The 21,226-nt window shown below is 44.2% G+C and overlaps 1 protein-coding gene across 3 annotated transcripts in view; it reads left to right on the top strand.

Moving 5' to 3' along the window:
• Nucleotides 1–21,226, top strand: part of POLRMT (RNA polymerase mitochondrial) — a 283,173-nt gene that overhangs the window by 75,017 nt on the left and 186,930 nt on the right. For all 3 annotated transcript variants that reach the window (XM_063914478.1, XM_063914479.1, XM_063914481.1), the window contains 2 exons: nt 14,779–14,928; nt 16,058–16,225. In XM_063914478.1, coding sequence (XP_063770548.1) covers nt 14,779–14,928; nt 16,058–16,225 — 318 coding nt within the window. The remainder of the gene's footprint in view (nt 1–14,778; nt 14,929–16,057; nt 16,226–21,226) is intronic.

The raw sequence follows: 21,226 nt of genomic DNA, 5'->3' as shown, positions 1-21,226 counted from the left end.
CAGTGCAGCTAGAGGCACCAGAGGTAAGACAAGAAAACCAGCAATCACCAGTTCTCAGGAACAGAGCACCAGTTCAGCTTCCACTAATGCCTCAGCATGACGGTGCCCACCCACCCTGAGGGGGTCTTGAGGTGGGAGCTCGGCTGCGTCACTTCATCCGCATCTGGGAAAATTCCTGCCAGGATACCTTGGTACTAGCTACTACCTGGAGTTCGACGGTGCTCCTCATCAACGATTTTTCAAATCAAGCTTACCAGCTTTGGAGGATACGCGTGTTATGCTGCAACAGGCCGTCCTAAAATTGGTCCAGTTCCAAGTCATTGTTCCAGTGCCACTCTCCTGAGTTTCTCTGAAAAAGACTTTGTTAGGTTTTTTATTTTCAGGGAGCACTGCTGGCAACAGGCTCCCTGCATCGTGGGACTGAGGAGAGAGAAGCAGACCTACTTAAATGATAGGCTCTGCTTCTTAGGCTACTGGACACCATTAGCTCCAGAGGGTCGGAACACAGGTCTCATCCTCGTCGTTCATCCCAGAGCCGCGCCGCCGTCCCCCTCACAGAGCCGGAAGATAGAAGTATGAGAAGAAAGAAAACTTCAAAGGCGCGCGCGCGCACGCACACGCACGCACGCACGCGCACACACACACACACACACACACACACCACTGTACGGGTGCAGGGCGCAGGGGGGGGCGCCCTGGGCAGCAATTATTACCTCATAAACAGCACTGGCACAAATATTAGATACTGCTGAGGCAATATAATATAAAACCCCCGCCAGTATAAAGAAATTGAGCGGAACCGAAGCCCGCCGTCGAGGGGCTGGGCTTGATCCTCCAGCACTAACCAGCGCCATTTTTCTCCACAGCATGCTGCAGAGAAGTGCTCCCAGACTCTCCCCTGCTGAACAATAACAGGGGACAAAAACGAGGGGGGGCACATTTATTTGGTGCAGATTGTACATATATTTATATATAAAGCGCTATTTAGGCTGGGACCGTGGTTTCAGCATATTGTGGCGCTGGGTGTGTGCTGGCATTCTCTCTCTCTGTCTCTCCAAAGGGCCTTATTGTGGATCAGTCCCCATATTTATTTATCCCAGTGTGTGTGGGGGGTGTCAGTACGTGTGTGTCGACATGTCTGAAGCGGAAGGCTCGTCTTGGGAGGTAACAGAGCAGATGGTGGTGGTGTCTCCGTCGGCACAGCCGACACTTGATTGGGTGGACATGTGGAATGTTTTGAATGATAATGTGGCTTTATTACAGATTGGACAAAGCAGAGTCCAAAAGACAAGCAGGGAATTAACCCATGGCTTTTACTGTGTCCCAGGACCCTTCAGGGTCCCATAAATGTCCCTTTACCCAGTTAGCAGACACTGATACCGACACGGATTCCGACTCCAGTGTCGACTAGGATGATGCAAGGTTGCACCCATGAGTCGCGACAGTATTCAATATAGGTTTATTGCAATAAACGTTGTTTTGCATGTCACAGAGGACTCCTCTGTCCCTGACACGAGGGTCTGCATGTTTAAAGAAAAATAACCTAACTCATCTCATGAGCTGACCGTTTTATTTAAAAAAGCTTGGGAGACTCCTGACATTAGACTGCAAGTTTCCAGGAGTATTATTATGGCGTATCTTTTCCCCTCAAAGGACAGGTTACAGTGAGAATCCTCGCCCACGCTGGACAACGCCTTAACGCCCTGGTCCAAGAAGGGAGCATTACCGTCCCCTGATACGGCGGCCCTATAGGATCCTGCGAATAGTAGGCAGAAATCTACCTTAAAATAAATTTTATGCGACTGCCAGAGCCCTATTTAGACCTGCAGTAGCGTTGGCATGGGTAGGTAGTGCAATTACAGCTTGGGCTGATAACTTGTTGTCTAACATTGACACCCTAGAATAAGATAGTATGGTGTTGGCCTTAGGTCACATCAAGGACGCAGCACTATAGAGCGGCTGCGAGAGATATTTGGTGTTTGGGTTCATGGGCTAAGGCCATGGCAGGTTCTGCTGGTAGGTCCCTGCGGACCCGTCAATGGACAGGTGATGCTGACTCGGAGAGTCATATGGAAGCTTTACCTTGCAAGGGTGAAGTTTTATTTGGGGAGGGCCTCGCGGACCTGGTTTTCACAGCTACCGCGGGTAAGTCGTCTTTTTTGCCTTATGTTCCCCCACAGCAAAAGGAAACACCCTAATAACAGATGCAGTCCTTGCGGTCGCATAAGTTCAGAAAGGGGCGTGGCTTTATTTCCTCGCCAGAGGTAGAGGGAAAAGATCACCGGCTACGGCCAGTTCACAGGAAGTGTCCTCCCCGGCCTCTACCACATCCATCAAAGAGGTGCTTCCACACCGATTTTCAAATCGGCCTTGCCAGCTACTTCCCCGGAGAGGAAAATAATTTTGGCTGCCATACTAAAGCTGGGTCAACAGCAAGTGTTTATCATGGTTCCCCTAGTGCAACAGGGAAAAGGGTTTTATTCAGCCCTATTTGCGGTCCCAGAGCCGGATGGCTCGGTCAGACCAATTCTGAATCTAAAATCCCTAAACCTTCATTTAAAGAGGTTCAGATTCAAGATGGAATCTCTCAAGGCAAGGATATCCAGCCTGGAAAGGGGGGGATTTTAGGGTGTCACCAGACATAAAGGATACATACCTCCTCATCGGGCGTACCTAAGGTTCGCTGTACAGGATTGTCATTACCAGTTTCAGACGTGGCTGTTTAGGCTTTCTACGGGCCCGAGAATTTCACCAAGGTAATGTCGGAAATAATGGTTCTCCTGCGCAAACAAGGGGTCACAAGTATCGCATAGTATCGTGAGTTCAGGGGAGCAGTTATTAAAAACATTGTCTCTCCCTGAGAGTACTACAGCGGCACAGCTGGATTCTAAATCTGCCTAAGTCGCAGTGGGTTCAGACAACTCGGTTGTATTTTTCTGGACATGATTCTGGATACGGAAAAACAGAGGGGTTTTTCTCCCGGTAGTAAAGAGCCCAGGAACTCCAGAACATGATCAAAGACCTGTTAAAGCCTAAAAGAGTGTCAGTCCATCAATGCACTCGAGTACTGGGAAAAATGGTGGCGACCTACGAGGCCATTCCCTTCGGCAGGTTTCATGCGAGGACATTTCAGTGGGGCCTTCAGGACAGGTGGTCCGGGTCCCATCTTCAAATTCATCAGAAAATAAGCCTGTCCCCCAGGGCCAGGGTGTCTCTCCTGTGGTGGCTGCAGAGTGCTCACCTTCTAGAGGGTCGCAGGTTCAGCATTCAAGACTGGGTACTGGTGACCACGGACGCGAGCCTCCGAGGATGGGGAGCAGTCACACAAGGAAGAAATCTTCAGGTACTATGGGTCAAGCCAGGAGGCTTGTCTGCACATCAACATACTGGAATTAAGGGCCATATACAACGGCCTACGACAAGCGGACAATCTTCTTCGCGACCTACCGGTTCTGATTCGATCAGACGACGTCACAGCCGTGGCTCATGTAAACCGCCAAGGCGGGACAAGGAGCAGAGTGGCAATGGCGGAAGCCACCAGGATTCTTCGCTGGGCGGAAAATCACTTAAGAGCTCTGTCAGCAGTCTTCATTCCGGGAGTGGACAACTGGGAAGCAGACTTCCTCAGCAGACACGATCTCCATCCAGGAGAGTGGGGACTTCATCAAGAAGTTTTGGCAGAGATAACAAGTCTTTGGGGATCTCCTCAAATAGACATGATGGCGTCACGCCTCAACAAGAAGCTTCGGAGGTATTGTGCCAGGTCAAGGGACCCTCAAGCAGTAGCGGTAGACACCCTGGTGACACCATGGGTGTTTCAGTCGGTCTATGTGTTCCCTCCTCTTCCTCTCATCTCAAAAATATTGAGAATCCTAAGACGAAAAAGAGTGCAGACAATACTCATTGTTCCAGATTGGCCTCGAAGGGCCTGGTATTCGGATCTTCAGGAGATGCTCACAGAAGATCCATGGCCCCTTCCTCTCTGGGAGGACCTGTTGCAGCAGGGGCCCTGCGTGTTCCAAGACTTACCACGGTTACGTTTGACGGCATGGCGGTTGAACACCGAATCCTAGCTGGGAAAGGTATTCCGGAGGAAGTCATCCCTACTCTGATAAAGGCTAGGAAGTAGGTGACGGCGAAACATTATCACCGTATCTGGAGGAAGTACGTATCTTGGTGTGAAGCCAAGAATGCTCCTACGGAAGATTTCCACTTGGGCCGTTTTCTCCACTTTCTACAGACAGGAGTGGATATGGGCCTGAAGTTAGGCTCCATAAAGGTACAGATTTCAGCCCTAGCTAAATTCTTTCAGAAGGAATTGGCTTCTCTCACAGAAGTCCAGACTTTTGTAAAGGGAGTGCTACACATCCAGCCTCCTTTTGTGCCCCCAGTGGCACCATGGGACCATAACGTGGTGTTACAGTTCCTAAAATCTCACTGGTTTGAGCCTCTTCAAACAGTTGAATTGAAATTTCTCACTTGAAAGGTGGTCATGTTGTTGGCCTTGGCATCTGCAAGGCGGGTGTCAGAATTGGCGGCTTTGTCTCATAAAAGCCCCTATCTGTTTTTCCATGTGGATCGAGCAGAGTTGAGGATTCGTCCTCAATTTTGCCTAAGGTGGTTTCATCGTTTCATATATTCATATTGTCCGGTATGCAGCCAACAGGGTTGGCGCTCCTGATTCTAAGCAGACTATTGCTCGCTGGATCTGTAACACGATTCAGCAGGCTCATTCTACGGCTGGATTGCTGTTACCAAATTCGGTAAAGGCCCATTCCACTAGGAAGGTGGGCTCTTCTTGGGCGGCTGCCCGAGGCATCTCGGCTTTACAGCTTTGCCGTGCAGCTACTTGGTCGGGTTCAAACACCTTTGCAAAATTCTACAAGTTTGATACCCTGGCTGATGAGGACCTAATGTTTGCTCAATCGGTGCTGCAGAGTCATCCGCACTCTCCCGCCCGGTTTTGAGCTTTGGTATAATCCCCATGGTCCTTACGGAGTCCCCAGCATCCTCTAGGACGTAAGAGAAAATAAGATTTTAACCCTACCGGTAAATCTTTTTCTCCTAGTCCGTAGAGGATGCTGGGCGCCCGTCCCAGTGCGGACATATTTCTGCAAGGCTTGTATATAGTTGTTGCTTACATAAGGGTTATGTTACAGTTAAGATCAGTCTTTTGCTGATGCTGTTTTGTTCATGCTGTTAACTGGTTACGTATATTCCAGGTTATACGGTGTGGATGGTGTGGGCTGGTATGAATCTTGCCCTTAGATTGACAAAAATTCTTTCCTCGTACTGTCCGTCTCCTCTGGGCACAGTTTCTCTAACTGAGGTCTGGAGGAGGGGCATAGAGGGAGGAGCCAGTGCACACCCATTCTAAAGTCTTTAGAGTGCCCATGTCTCCTGCGGAGCCCGTCTATACCCCATGGTCCTTACGGAGTCCCCAGCATCCTCTACGGACTAGGATAAAAAGATTTACCAGTAGGTTTAAAATCTTATTTTTTGCTACCGTGGTTCAGGCCAGGAAACCTGTAACGTCAAAGCACTATCATCATATCTGGAGTAGATATGTCTCTTGGTGCGAGGACCACACGTATCCGCCTGCGGAGTTCCCCTTGGGACGTTTCCTGCAAGTGGTGTGGATAAGGGCTTACGTCTGTGTTCCATTAAGGTCCAGATTTCAGCTCTCTCAATTTTCTTCCAGAAGTAATTGGCAGTATTGCCAGAAGTTCAAACCTTCTTGCAAGGGGTGCTTCACATTCAACCTCCTTGTGTGCCGTCCACATCACCCTGCGATTTGAATGTAGTGTTGAAATTTCTACAGTCCTCCTGCTTTGAACCTCTGATGTCAGTAGAAGACAAGTTCCTCACGTCGAAGATGGTGATGTTATTGGCCCTGACTTCTGCTAGGTGTGTCTCAGAATTGGGGGCTTTATCGTGTAAAAGCCCTTACTTGGTCTTTTATGAGGACAGAGCAGCGCTCCGGACTAGGCAACAGTTCCTGCCGTCTCTGCTTTCCACTTGAATCAACCTATTGTGTTTCCATCATGTTCTGGCATTTCTGCTCCTCCAGAGGCATTGGATGCTGAGTGAGCCTTGAAGATCTATGTCAAGAGAACTGCTCAGATCAGAAAGACGGATTTCTTGTTCGTGCTCTATGATGCGCAGAAAAAGGGTTGCCCTGCTTCAAAGCAGTCCATTGCTCATTGGCTTAGGCTTACTATCCAACAGGCCTATGTGTTGGCAGCCTTACTTTTTCCACAGTCTCTGAAGGCCCGCTGTACGAGATCGGTGGGCTCTTCCTGGGCGGCTGCCCGTGGAGTCTCAACCTTGCAACTGTGCCGAGTTGCTAACTGGTCGGGGAAGAACACTTTTGTGAAGTTCTACAAGTTGGATACCCTGGCCAAAGAGGATACCCAGTTTGGGTAGGCGGTGTTGCAAAAGTCTCTGCACATTCCCATCCGTTCTGGAAGCTTTGGGACATCCCCATCATACTAGATTCCCCCAATATCCCTTATGGATGCTAGAGAAAATAGGATTTTAATTACCTACCGATAAATCCTTTTCTCATAGTCCATAAGGGATATTGGGCGCCCATCTCAGCGCGTTGACTTTTCTGCAGGTTATTTCTTCTATGGTTCCCTGTTCAGCTGTTGCTGTTTTGTTACCAGCTGTTTGCTGGTCATTTTATGTTATTGGTGTGTGAATCTCACTGCTCATTGTTATGTTCCTTCTCTCAAGTATGTCCTTTCTCCTTCGGGCACTATTTTACCTATAACTGCCTGTGGGAGGGGGTATAGAGGGGAGGAGAAGGGCAGCTCGCCCATTGTGTTCAATGGAATTTGACACCTTTAACCAAAGTGTTGGTTTCTGTTGAAGTGGATTCTCTGCCTGGCTTCATTCTCTTTCCTGTCTCTTATGGCTTCTCTCTATCTGTCATCTATTCTTGCATCATTGGGCATCAGACCCCGGGTTAAACAGAAGGATATGGATAATGTTAGAAAAAAAGTCAAAGAAAGCTTGCAAAGAGATGTGAGCTGACCTCCAAGGTCAAGGTATGTCAGTGTCTGATATCACCATCAAATGCTTTTGTGAGTGACTAGGCTTCTTGGAAGAAAACCCAGGAGGCCTCCACTTTTAAAAAAAACATTTTAAAAAATCCATACTTGAATTAGCTTAAATTCATATTGACAAGCCACCATGCTTCTGGGAGAATGTCCTTTGGACAGATGAGTCAAAACTGTAGCTTTTTGGCAAGTCACATCAGCTCTATGTTTACAGATAACAAAATGAATCTTTCAAAGAAAAGACCACCATACCTACTGTGAAACATGGAGGAGACTTGGTTATGTTTTGTGGCTGCTATGCTATGTCTGGCATGGGGTACCTTGAACCTGTGCAGAACACAATGAAATCTCAAGACTGTCAAAACATGGTGGAGCCAGACCTACTGCTCAGTGTCAGAAAGCTCTTCTCAGCTGCAGGTCATCGATACTCCAACAGGATAATGACCCAACATACACAGTTGAAAGCACCCAAGAATGGATAAGAACAAAACATTGGACTATTCTTAAGTAATAGCTTCTATGAGTTCTGTTCTGAATAATAACGAGCCTCTATGGATAGGCACCTATCAAATCTGAGACAGCTGAAGCAGTTTTCTCAGGAAGAGTAGGCTAAAACTACCAGTTTGACAGGTGCAGAAATCTCATTGAGAGCTACAGAAATCGCTCAATTGCAGTGATTGCCTGTACATGTTGTGCACCAAAATATTATGTTAAGGGTCCCATAATTTTTGTCTGTGCAATTTTAATTTGTTTTATTTTAAATGTTCTTTTGAATAAAAAATCCAATGCAAAGTCTGATTTCTATTAAATATGGAAAAACAATGTTTGGTGACAATTACAGATCACACCTGTATGTGTCCCACACCATTTCAGAGAAAACAAAGAGAGAAACTATCATTTTCACAAGGACCCAATAATTTGGGTTGGTCATATCCTTTTTAGTCCCCCCCCACCATTTTTCCGTGCATGGTAAATTCAGTAATGTTGTTTCCCTTACTGTATTTACCCCATTTTCTAGCCCCATGAAGATATAGTAACTAACTCTAATTTGAAAAAAAAAAAAAGACACACCAGCATAAAAACAACGCAATAACAATATGCAGCTGTATCACCACAGCTGCAATGTAGAAAATCACACAGTTTATGTGCACACAGGAATGAAAATTCAGGCCGGTGGGTGAAATCACCCCCTTTACAGCTGCTGTTTCACTAAAACACAGAACACTTATTGCTCCAAGCAATTTCTCCTTCGTGCATTATATCAATGAAACACTCATAGGAATAAATTCATATAGCTGATATTTACCCTTGTATACCTATTCCTTACCCCACCCTCTTCCCTATATGCTCTACCTCACTTGATTTATGTATAGTTATTATTGTATTAATTTTACCTGTGTAAAATGGGTCACCCACTTTGCACTATATACTAGTTTTTATTATATTCTGTCTGTGATCTCATTAAATAAAGAATCCTATATAATAAAAGACTAAAGATGGGTACACACTGGCCGATATATCGGCCGTTCTATTGAACGGCCGATATATCGCGGGTCCGTCGGCCAGTGTGTACGGGCGATATGTCTGTGAACTCGGTCGTTCACAGATTGATAATGCTGATTTAGATTACCTTATAACTTCACAATAATGGGTAAGAGACACAGTACGCAATTGGCGTATGGGGTACCGTAAGGGTACGTATTTAGCGTAGCATACGCTAGGCCGTGATCGAGACGCACATGCGGCACGCTCGCTCACAGCTTAATGCGTGGTGTCGAGCACGCTATAGGCGAGCGACTACCGTAATGCTACGCTATCAGCGTAGCGGACGCTCGAGACCACGAGGAGATCACGAGCGGCGCAGACGCTCACAAGATGATAATCAGTAAACCTTGAATGTAACACACAGAAAGGATATTCTTATACTGTAAACCTTGTACTGAAACACTGTAGCGATTATAACGCTGCTTAACCTTGTTTACACTAAAGCTGTTTGAGCGATAGAGACGCTCCTATTACCCTCTGCAATATAATGAACACACAATACCGTGCTAAGGATCCAACACCTTTACTAACAAGCTTTTAGTTATATCGAAAAGGGGTAAAACAGTTACAAGTCATACACTACATACTAACATATAATTCTAACAGAATATCTAGACAGAAATATACAATAACGTTACAATCTTAAACTAAACAGAGAGAGAGAGAGAATGTGGCCAATACAAACAAAGAGCGAGATAATCACAGAGAATTACTTACACACACTGGGAACGATCGCAGCGCAGCCTGGTACCAGCCCCGAGTTAGTCAATATGAAAACCGTTTGTGGAGAGTGAGGGAGCTGTTCAGGCTGGCTGATCTTATATACACTGAGTACAGTATACTACAAAGGGACCTACAATCTCATTGTTCATTGGACACAGGAATGTCTCCTCGCATCATATCAAAAGGTCATAGGTTAGTTTGAACAGGTGGGCTGTGACTATTTCAAACAGCTCAGGTGGGTGGGAATCTCCGGATTCCCGCCGCATGGATAATGAACTGCAAATATAGAATATGTCCAGAAACTACTAATGGCCATAACTACACGCAGGAGCGATTAATCTTTACCTAACCAACACCGGATTATTGCTATAAAAATACTCTTCGGTTAGGTACCAGACACCACTGTTCAACCTTAATCAGACCCTTTGTACAACAAAAAGAGGGATTCCCGAGTCCGTGAACAAGTCACATTAACCAAACTTACAGTTATCATTAAGGGGAACATTATCTATAAAACGAGCTATTTGGTTCTATTATTAAACGATTGAGTCGCCCGCTAGACGCACACAAACTCTACCGTAAATGCACATACCACGCGCTCGAGCGCATGGCCGAGGCGCCATCGCGCGGCTGCGTATATCCACACGCACGGAAGACAATGTGCACGTGCAGCAGGCACGCGCATGAGGTGCATATATGGCAACGCGCAGCGTGATATTTTTCTGACCTTGACAAAATGTATTGTGTCGGCCCTGCAGTACAGCCGCCGGCCAATATATCTACCGATATATTGGCGCATCGCTGTACACATGCTGCGGCGGTCGGCGGTGATTGACAGCTGAACTGTGAGGGCGTGTGTACACGCCCATCCAGTTCATGACGTCAGTCCCCGATGGATCGGGCAGTTTGTATGCACAGCACACTGCCCGATCCATCCATAGATATATCTGCAGATCAATTGATCTGCAGATATATCTATCAGTGTGTACCCACCTTAACGCTGCTCCTTACCTCTATTAGGGGCGGGGGGGGGGGGGGGGGAATTCAAGTGTTTTGTGTGCCAGTGGCCACTCGATGGTGCAATTCAAGTGTTACTCCATTTGGGCACACACAGCCGCCGGTGTTGACATTACTGTTATGTTGTTCCGTCGTTTTGATGAGCTGGTAACTAGTTTAAAATTAAATACTGGTGACATGATATCCATTATGTGTACTCCTGGGGACACTTCCATCATGCAGTCTTAATTTAACCTGTTCCTCTGATAATAGCGGACATGAGACAAGATGGTTTTATTCCCCATATTTGTCTTTCCTTCTAATTCTTTACATTTTCAAAGCATTTGTCATCTTCAATTTGCTTAGACTTGTCTTTGAAAAGATTTTGATAATGTTTAGCCACTGCTACAGATCTACAAAACTTCATTTACCAAGCTATGTTATACAAAGGTAAGAGTCCTCCCACAAATGTTCTAGATACAGTATATACTGTAGGTTTAATGGCGTTAGCAGTGATTGTTCCTCATTGCCATGCCGTTTCACAGGCTCCTTAATGGGATTGTAAAATGCCTCAAAAAATCTTTTTTTACTAATAAAGGTTGCCACCCTACTATTTAGGATGAAGCATGGACTCAAACTGTGCTTGCCAGCTACTATTGTGTCCCTTTTAGGGATACGCAAAACTGTATATAGGTTGAGTATTCCATAGCCAAATATTCCGAAATACAAAATTTTTGGAGTGAGATAGTGAAACCTTTGTTTTTGATGGGTCAATGTACACAAACTTTGTTTAATACACAAAGTTATTAAACATTGTATTAAATGACCTTCAGGCTGTGTGTATAAGGTGTATATGAAACATAAATTAATTGTGTGTATGTAACACACTTTGTTTAATGCAAAAAGTTATTAAAAATATTGGTTAAAATTGCCTTCAGGCTGTGTGTATAAGGTGTATATGATACATAAATGAATTGTGTGCTTAGACTTGGGTTCCATCACCATAATATCTCATTATGGTATGCAAATATTCCAAAATACGGAAAAATCCGATATCCAAAATACTTCTGGTCCCAAGCATTTTGGATATGGGATACTCAGCCTGTATCGATATATATGCATTTGCGTTTTCGGTACTTATACGTATTTCAGAGGCTTATATCCTAAACAAAAACAGATGACTCCTGTACGTGTCTAAGTGACTTCCAATGTGGGGCTTTAGCTTCCAAATTTTGTGCTCTTATAGGTGATCATCGAGAGGCCAGTATTCTACGTGATTAAAACTGGACATTGGTCCTGGATATTGGTGTGCTTACCAATCCTTTTCAGAGGGCTATTCTGGAATCGCTAATGTGAGGCAGAAGAAAAATTAAGTTGTCTTAAGTTACACAAATGTCATGTTTTAGAGGCTATTGTAATCTATGGGGTATATTCAATTGAGGTCGGATCCATTCCGACATGCATTTGTCGGAATGGATCCGACAAGGGCTATTCAGTGCCCATCTCAATTCGACTTTAAAAAAGTCGAATTGAGATGAGGGACTGGAGAGGGGGGGGGACAGCAGCGCTGCAGGAGGATGTGGCACAGCCGCCAGACCTCACGGCAGCGTCCACCCGGCTCCAGCAAGCCGGCCCTCACTTGCTGGAGCCGGGTGGGCGCTTACATGAGCGGCGGCTATGACACATCCTCCTGCAGCGCTGTGCTGTAGCGCTGTTGTCCCCTGTCTGCCCGCGAATCTCCCCCGTCTGCCCGCGGCTCTCCCCCCTCTACTCCTCTCAGGTCCCTCATCTCAGTCCGACTTTTTTTTTTTAAGTCGAACTGAGATGGTCGGAAATGGGGCCAAAACCTGACGAATTTGGCCCGTTTTCCTCAGAAGTGCGCGAATCGGCAGGTATACCGCCAATTCACGTGCTATTCGACAAGTCGAATTCTCCGACTTGTCGAATAAAAATGCTCGGGGCTGAATAGGTCGGAACCCCTTCCAACCTGAAAAAGTCGAAAACTGCCGTCTTTTCGACAAGGCTCTAGCTTCAAAAGAAATCTTCTAATATTGTAAGTGATTGCTTTAACAGGATGCAGTCAATTTACCTACAATCAAAATCCCGACGGTCAAAATACCAACAATCATTGACCGATGGTCAAAATACCGACATTTAAATTGTCGATAGGTCAAAATTACGACATGTGTTTTTCATGATTTTGTCATCAAAATCGACTTGTTCATATTTTACCATCCCAGTGGACCTGGAGGGGGAATATAATAGTGTGCCAAACGCACATAATAGTGTGCACGAAGCATGGCGAGCCCATCGGTACACTTATACGGTGTCCATGTCAACATACACACCAATTTTTTTTTCTTCAAAAAACTTGTGTTGACTTTTTGACCTGACGACATTTTAAATGTCGGTATTTTGACTGTCGACATTTTAAATGTCTGTATTTTAAATGTCTGTATTTTGACCATGTCTGTATTTTGACCATGGCTCAATTGTCGGAATTTTGACCATTGGGATTTTGTTTGTAGGTATTTCATACTGATCCCGCTTTAATGCATGTCCTGTGGTCTATGACTTATTTCCCATGCACTTCTCCACATCAGTCTCCTGCATCTCTCAACATACTGTATGAGGATGATCATTACCTCACAGAAAAGAAACCCTAAACGGCAGGAAGAGAGCCAATAAAGTGTTGTGTTGACCAAGACAAAAAAAGACCAGCACAGCAGTGTTTGTTCAAAATAGGGCAAAATAAATAGCTGCATGATGAAGTGAAGTTAATGTGTCCTTTGTGCAGACTGATCTGTGTAAGTGTAAATAAGTAACACATTTTGAAAGTAAGAATATTTGTAGTGGTGCAGTACAGGACGGAGAGGTGAGGAGTACAAAACTAATGTTGGTAAAGCAGGGGTGAGGATTGGCAGCATTGTGCCTTAGTAACTGGGGAATTAATGACCATTAAATTATGTATAGTATGTACTTATTTAGTATACTCTCATGTAGTGTTCCCAGCTAGGATTTGCGCAGGGCGCTGCCGTGACGGGCAGTTAGTGCACGTGCCTGAAAAGATGGACGTGGCACCGCCAGCGCCACTGTTGGGGGCGTACGTCACTTATGAGGGTGTGTCCCAGCCGAGGCGTCACTGCATCTGTTCACATAGCAGCATCAGGCTGTTTTAGCAGGGCGCCTGCTAAAGTAGCAGGGCACATTTTGCCCTTAAAAATTGGGCAGATCGCGGCGCCCTGCTAAAGCAGCCTAACGTGAAGACTACTCTCATGTACTCTACAGTAACTAACAAGTAAGCAATCACTCAATTTTTTTTTGGTGGTGTTAGGTAATTATTCCTCTCAACAAGTCAAGGACTATTTCTCTCAAAAAAAACATATGGCAAAAGAATATATTATACCATTATAATTATCCCATGCTGCCATCACCCACTACACTGCAATAATTACCAATTACAACAGGCAGCAGTCACACCTTACACTGCGATATATAAGTAACCCATCCTGCTGTTGTAGTTTACATGTATTCTATTAGTATCTTATGACCTAAACTACTTGAACCTTAATGAATTCCTGTTTTGTACACCTTTATTTACATTAAAGTTCAAATTGATAGAATGTATGAAAACTATAAATATGTTATTTATGAAAGAGTAGTAAAGCATATTGTCGGACTTTACATTTTTTTTGTGTTTTTTTTCTTGTTAGATATTGGTGTCTATTCTCTGGCCATTAGACAGGAACAGGCTGGGATCTTTTGATGCAGACAGGCAATAGTTAATATTGCATAGCAACCTACTATATACTATGTCTACTATACTTTTTTGCCTTAAGATCTATAATGCGTGTGCGTGTGGGCTTTTATCTAATATACAAAAATAGATGTTACTAGCCCACCTTCTACTACTTTTGCCTCTATGCAGATTGAAGAACTCTTAAGGCTCTAATATTTTTGTAATGGTACGTTCTTAGGCTACTATGTTCTCAGTGTACTTTTTACCAGACTTAATATTCAGGCACTTGTCAGAATCCCACTCATTGGTGGTGCACAATTCTGTACCCCATATCCAAGGTGTAGTATAACATACAGCAGCCTGTAATCTTTTATAAAGATAGTGATTACAGTATTATTACTTATAGGTAGTTAAGTTCTGTTATTAAAAGGTATTCAAAATGGAGATCTGTATCAATCTAATCTTGCTAATTGTTCAAGACTAGAGCAGCTTTTGACTAGCAATGTGCATTATGGTACAGATAAAGCATAGTTGTAGCTTTACAGCTAAATGTGTGTGCAACTAGTTATGTTTTTGTTATCCATTATGTGTACAGCAAGAAAGTTCTCGTATCACAAAGTTTTTGTATCTGGGATAATCAAAGATCAGTGTGGCAAAAAGTAATGCAGACGCCAAGTATAAAATGTGACTTTCCATTCTTTTCTCCATCAGGAGCCTCAACCATCTTACCCCAAAATGGATTTCACAGTGTCTGATTTACAGGAAAAGTTCAAAGAGCAACTGAAATTTGAGAGCTGTGAGACGGTGACTATAAACTCTGTGGAGGCAGCTAAACCAGTGTCTGAGGATAGAATCAAAGTGGTGAGTCCAAGAAACATAGATGTTCTGTCTGAATTAAATCAATCGTCTTAAATTTATATCACATTTCATGAATAAAATCAAAAGGAGCTGATGGGAGAGGGAAATGAGGGAAAACCTCACAGACAAGACATAATGGGGGGAATTCAAATGTTTGAAAAGTCGGTTGGGTGTCTGTTTTTTTATGTCTATTAGATAGAAAAAAACAGACACCCAAATGACTTTTCAAACATTTGAATTCTCCCCAATGAATAAAAACAGAAAACATGACCACACACTTGCCATAAGATACCAGAGGGAGCTAGAAGTGCGAGGTGAGGGCCAGAGTTCATGGGGCTTGAATCTTACCATTGTGGTCACATCCTCTGCTGTGGAATGCAATCATTTTCTGGGGGTAGAGCCACAATGGCACATTCCTCCGCAAATAGCATCATCAAGGCCCCAACTGTCCATTTACTGAGGAAGTGGGAGAAATCTTAGAGGCTGGTTTAATTTCCCCATGAGGTGGGAGAAGTCCTTGAAATCCAGGAGGGTAGGCATGACCATGGCCTTAAATTTAGGAATATTTGTCTAGGGCAGTGATGGCTAACCTTGACACTCCAGCTGTTGTTGAACTACATATCCCAGCATGCCCTGCTACAGTTTTGTTATTTGGCCATGCTAAAACTGATGCAGGTCATGCTGGGATGTGTAGTTCAACAACAGCTGGAGTGTCAAGGTTAGCCATCACTGGTCTAGGGCATGGGTCTTCAACCTGTGGCCCCTCCAGCTGCTGTGGAACTACACATCCCAGCATACCCTAGTAGCAAAACTGTGGCAGGGCATGCTGATATGTGTAGTTTCACAGCAGCTGGAGGGCCACAGCTTGAAGACCCATGGTCTATGGCATGTTTGGTAAGGTAAGTAGGGTTACATACAGAGGCCAAGCTATATTAAGCAGGTTATTTTATTGACTATATATATCGTATATACTGTATCTCCTCACTGTCTCTTACATCCACTGATGCTCAGTGTTCTGAAATACGTTGCCCCCCACAGTGGTCATTCTCATTATAGCAGAGCTTTGCTGGTAATGGGGTGAGCAGAGGTGTTCTCACAGTCTCGTGCTGTATAACACTTCTTTGTTCTGCAGAGAGCTGAGTTGGCTGCCTTGCGCTCAGGTTGGAAAAAGGCTCTCTGCCATGCTCTCTCCGACTCAAAGAAGCACTTGACAGAGATCAGCAAGAAGTCTAGCAGATTAAACCTTTACCCATATTTGTGTCTGCTGGAGGATGAGCAATATGTGGACGTTCTGCTACAGGTTAGTTTGATTTATGTGTGAATGAGTTTTATGTCACAGGTGTATTGTGATGATAGACTTGTGTTAGTTTATGAAAGCCGAGTGTGGAGTAGCATTTGTGTAACTACTACAGTACTGTGCAAAAGTTTTAGGCAAGTGTGGAAAAAATGCTGCAAAGTAAGAATGCTTTCATAAATAGAAGTGTTCATAGTTTATTTATATCAATTAACAAAATGCAAAGTGACGAGTAGAGAAATCTAAATCAAATCAATATTTGGTGTGACCACCCATGGCTTTTAAAACAGCATCAATTCCTCTCAGTACACGTGCACACAGTTTTGAAGGAACTCTGCAGGGAGGTTGTGCCAAACATTTTGCAGAACTAATCACATCTTCTGTGGATGTAGGCTTGCTCACATCCTTCTGTCTCTTCATATAATCCCAGACAGACGCGATGATGTTGAGATCAGGACTCTGGGGGGGAAACCCGACCAAACTAATGGGCGCAATGCGAAACGTCCAGTTTGAGTGCTCAGGCGGGTCACTTTTCGTGCATTTCATCTCTCCACCCCTAGGTGGTGCGAGCTGAAATGCCGGCGCCAGTAGCCATCGTGCCAAACGGAGCTACAATTGAATTGTCCCATTGGAGCCATCAGGTGGTTGCCGGCATGAAAACAATTGAATAGCACCTTTTGGGACAGATGTATTAAGCCTGGAGAAGTGATAAAGCAGTGATAAGAGCAAGGTAATAACGCACCAGCCAATCAGCTCCAATATGTAAATTGACAGGAGCTGACTGGCTGGTGCGTTATCACCTTGCACTTATCACTGCTTTATCACTTCTCCGGGCTTAATACATCTGCCCCTTTGAGTCCTATTAGGAGAAAAGTGCTGTATAAATAACATTAGTTATCCAACAGCTTTGGAATAGCTGTGTGCACAATACTTTGGCATCAAGTTGCTGCAAGGCACAGAACTAGATTGCTTGTTACCCACATTCGGCATCAGCAATATTTCACACTTTGACCTTTCCTCTAATTTATCTACATGTTGTGCCTGATTCATGTTTGTAAGCAAAATAAAAAAGCACACAACTGGGAAAACCATGCTGCACTGCAGGGGGCAGATATAACATGTGCAGAGAAAGTTAGATTTGGGTGGGGTGTGTTCAAAATGAAAAATAAATTGCAGTGTAAAAATAAAGCTAAAACATTTGTGGGCTACACGCAAAAACAGACGGTATTTACCCTGCACAGAAACAAACAACATAACCCACCCAAATCTAAATCTCTCTGCACATGTTGCAACATGGCTTTGCCCAGTTGTGTGCTTTTTTGTTTTGCTTACAAACCTGAATCAGGACCATTATACACACATCTAGAGTCATCAACACGGTTTTTCAATCTTTGTGTCATCTGCAAAAAGACATATACTTCTCTGGTCTAGAAGGGAAGCTATCATAAAAACACAAAACAGTAACCAAGACTGATTCCTGGTATATTCCAATGGTTACCAGCCCTTCACCTGACCGTAGACTTCTTGGACTACAATACTGTTTCCCGTCCTTTACTCAAACCTGTCCACAGTAAGATCTACAGAGTGTCTAAATACATCAGAAAATAGTAAGCTGGATAATTGCATACAGTACATGTTAAACTATTACATAAATATTATATATGGCAAAAAAATATATACACACAAGTGTGATGCACTCATTTAATAATGCTACAGCAAGGAGGAAGTCAACTTCAGTTTAGTATAGAGGGGACCACTAAGGACATGGTTTGTCTCTTGTCCATGTTAATACTAGAGATACCACCCTTTCATGTTTTGGATCTGGATGATTTCTGAGAAAAACATAAAAATAGCTAAAATCACAGAATTTGTGGGTAATTTTGCGCCTATGGTATTATTAACCTCAATAACAATCATTTCCACTCATTTCCAGTCTATTCTGAACACCTCACAATATTGTTTTTAGGCCAAAAGGTTGCACCGAGGTTGCTGGATGGCTAAGCTAAACGACACAAGTGGACAGCACAAACACCTGGCCCATCTAGGCGTGGCACTGCAGTGTCAGACAGGAGGGCAGATATTAAAAAAAGGCCCCAAATAGCACATCATGAAAAGAAGAAAAGAATTGCAATGAGGTAGTTGTATGACTAAGCCAAGCGACACAACCACCTGGCCCATCTAGTAGTATCACGCAGTGGCTGAATGTCGAGAGTGTGCCGCAATTGTTCGGTCCACTGACAGCATTTCCAGCACACTCCAGTCACTTTTAAAAAAAATCTGCAATTGGTGGACTTATATGGCAGTACCCCAGGACTAATACAGCAGTACCCATGGACTCATACGGCAGTGCCACATAGGATGGCACTTTTCAAAAACTAGGCCCCAAACAGCACCTCAAAGATGTCAAATAGGTGCAATGAGGTAGCTGTATGCATAGACGGATCCGGAGGGTGGGTGGGGTGGGGGGGGGTGGGGCACCTCGGGCCGTGCCCCGCTGTCATTTCTGACTTCTTCTTTATTTCAAAAGGAGAACAGCATCACCACTACTGCTATTTCCGTCAGATGTATTTGATAAAAGAGCCGGCAGGCACTAGGACCCGCCGTGGCTCTAACAGCAAGTCTGTGTGGTAACCAATGTGGAAGGCTGTAGCTGCAGCTCCAGCCTCCCCCTGCTCACACTGCAACCTACCTCCCCCACTGCCAGCCGGCCAGAGTCCAGCCCAGGCACGGGGTTCAAGTGCCAACATCGAGTAAGACTGTTACTTATGACGGCGCAGAAGGCTTCATTAGCCCTCACTGCACCGCACAGTTTCCCAGCGCTTCCTCCTTCCTTTATCACCATGCTAGAAGCAGTCAAACTCAGCCTCAGCTTTGAGAAGGTGGCCTGTGTGATTGTGATAGGGCTGTCCTGCAGATGTCTTATGCTGCTTGTTGGAGATCCAGTTGGCTGCTTCTGCTAATCAAAGATGGGCAGTTCGTGTCCTGCAGTCTGAGACTCAGTGCAGTGCCAAAAACAAGGTATGCAGCACCTGCCGCCACCAACTAAAAACTTTAAGAATTCTATTTTGCTGGGGGTGGTGCCTTCCAGGCTCCCATAACTAATGGAACAGGTGACCAACATTTCAAGGCTCAATCAGCCATTTCATCAGGGTGAAACATTGGCAATAAACCAGGATGCGCTCCTACAGCCAATCATTACCTGATTGTGTATTCTGTAAGGCCACGCCCTCTGTGATACCACACCCCTTATCTGGGAGCACCCGTCCCTTAGGTGCATGTAAATATAACTATTACCATTCCCCTATCATGGTGCCCCCCTTGCATTTTCTACTGGCTCCGCCCCTGGTTGTATGACTAAGCCAAGCGACACAAACAATTCCAACTGGAATTATACGTCCAAATCACTGGAATTATACGTCCAAATCACTGGAATTAATTGGCAAAATCACTGTATACGTCCAAATCACTGGAATTAATTGGCAAAATCACTGTATACGTCCAAATCACTGGAATTAATTGGCAAAATCACTGTATACGTCCAAATCACTGGAATTAATTGGCAAAATCACTGTATACGTCCAAATCACTGGAATTAATTGGCAAAATCACTGTATACGTCCAAATCACTGGAATTAATTGGCAAAATCACTGTATACGTCCAAATCACTGGAATTAATTGGCAATATCACTGTAATTATACGTCCAAAGCACTGGAATTAAATGGCAAAATCTTGCTATCGCCTAACTAGTGAAGTGGAATCTAGATGGGATTTGGTACCGGGGACACAATACCTCCATCAATTGGCTAAATCCCACTGCACTAATGGCGGATACCGGACACGCGTCTAACACCAACATAAGTGTCGAGGCCTCAGTTATGAGGGCTGCTATCGTCATGTGAAGCTGAACCACTAGTCGTGAACATAGGCCTCAGCCGTTCCTTGCCACTCCGTGTCGTAAATGGCATATTGGCAAGTTTGTTTCTCCTCAGACCATTTAAATTTCTTTTTTGGGGTCTTTTTACTGAACTTTGCCTTTTTGGATTTTACATGCCCTCTACTGTCACAATGAGCATCGGCCTTGGCAGACGACGTTGATGGCATTTCATCGTCTATGTCATGGCTAGTGGCAGCAGCTTCAGCCCTAGGAGGAAGTGGTTCTTGATCTTTCCCTATTTTATCCTCCAAATGTTTGTTCTCCATTATTTTTACTGTAGTTATATAACACAATATGCTGCACAAGAGAGGGTACCCCTACACCTCACAGGGCAAACACTAAAAATGATTTGTATTAAATATTAATAACTCCTTTATTTGGAGTAAATAATAAACAGCACAGGACAGCACCACTGAATTTATATGGCAGCACCACTGGACTGGATTTATACGGAATTATATGGATTTATATGGAATTATACGGCAGGATAACTGGAACTATACGGCAGTATCACGGGAATTATATGGCAGTATCACAGGAATTATACGCCAGTATTCCGAGAATTATACGGCAATGTCACAGGAATTATATGCCAGTATCACAGGAATTATACGCCAGTATTCCGAGAATTATACGGCAATATCACAGGAATTATATGGCAATATCATAGGAATTATATGGCAGTATTCCGAGAATTATACGACAATGTCACAGGAATTATATGCCAGTATAACAGGAATTATACGCCAGTATTCCGAGAATTATATGGCAGTATCGCAGGAATTATACGCCAGTATCACGGGAATTATATGGCAGTATCACAGGAATTATACGCCAGTATTCCGAGAATTATACGGCAATATCACAGGAATTATACGGCAATATCATAGGAATCATTCACCAGTATTCCAAGAGTTATACGGCAATGTCACAGGAATTGTACGCCAGTATCACAGGAATTATATGGCATTATCACAGGAATTATACGCCAGTATTCCGAGAATTATACGGCAATGTCACAGGAATTATACGCCAGTATCACTGGAATTATATGGCATTATCACAGGAATT

Source organism: Pseudophryne corroboree, chromosome 1 (assembly GCF_028390025.1).
Source record: "Pseudophryne corroboree isolate aPseCor3 chromosome 1, aPseCor3.hap2, whole genome shotgun sequence".
NCBI lineage: Eukaryota > Metazoa > Chordata > Amphibia > Anura > Myobatrachidae > Pseudophryne > Pseudophryne corroboree.
Note: the sequence above shows the minus strand (reverse complement) of the source record. Positions and strands in the feature narration are given on the sequence as shown.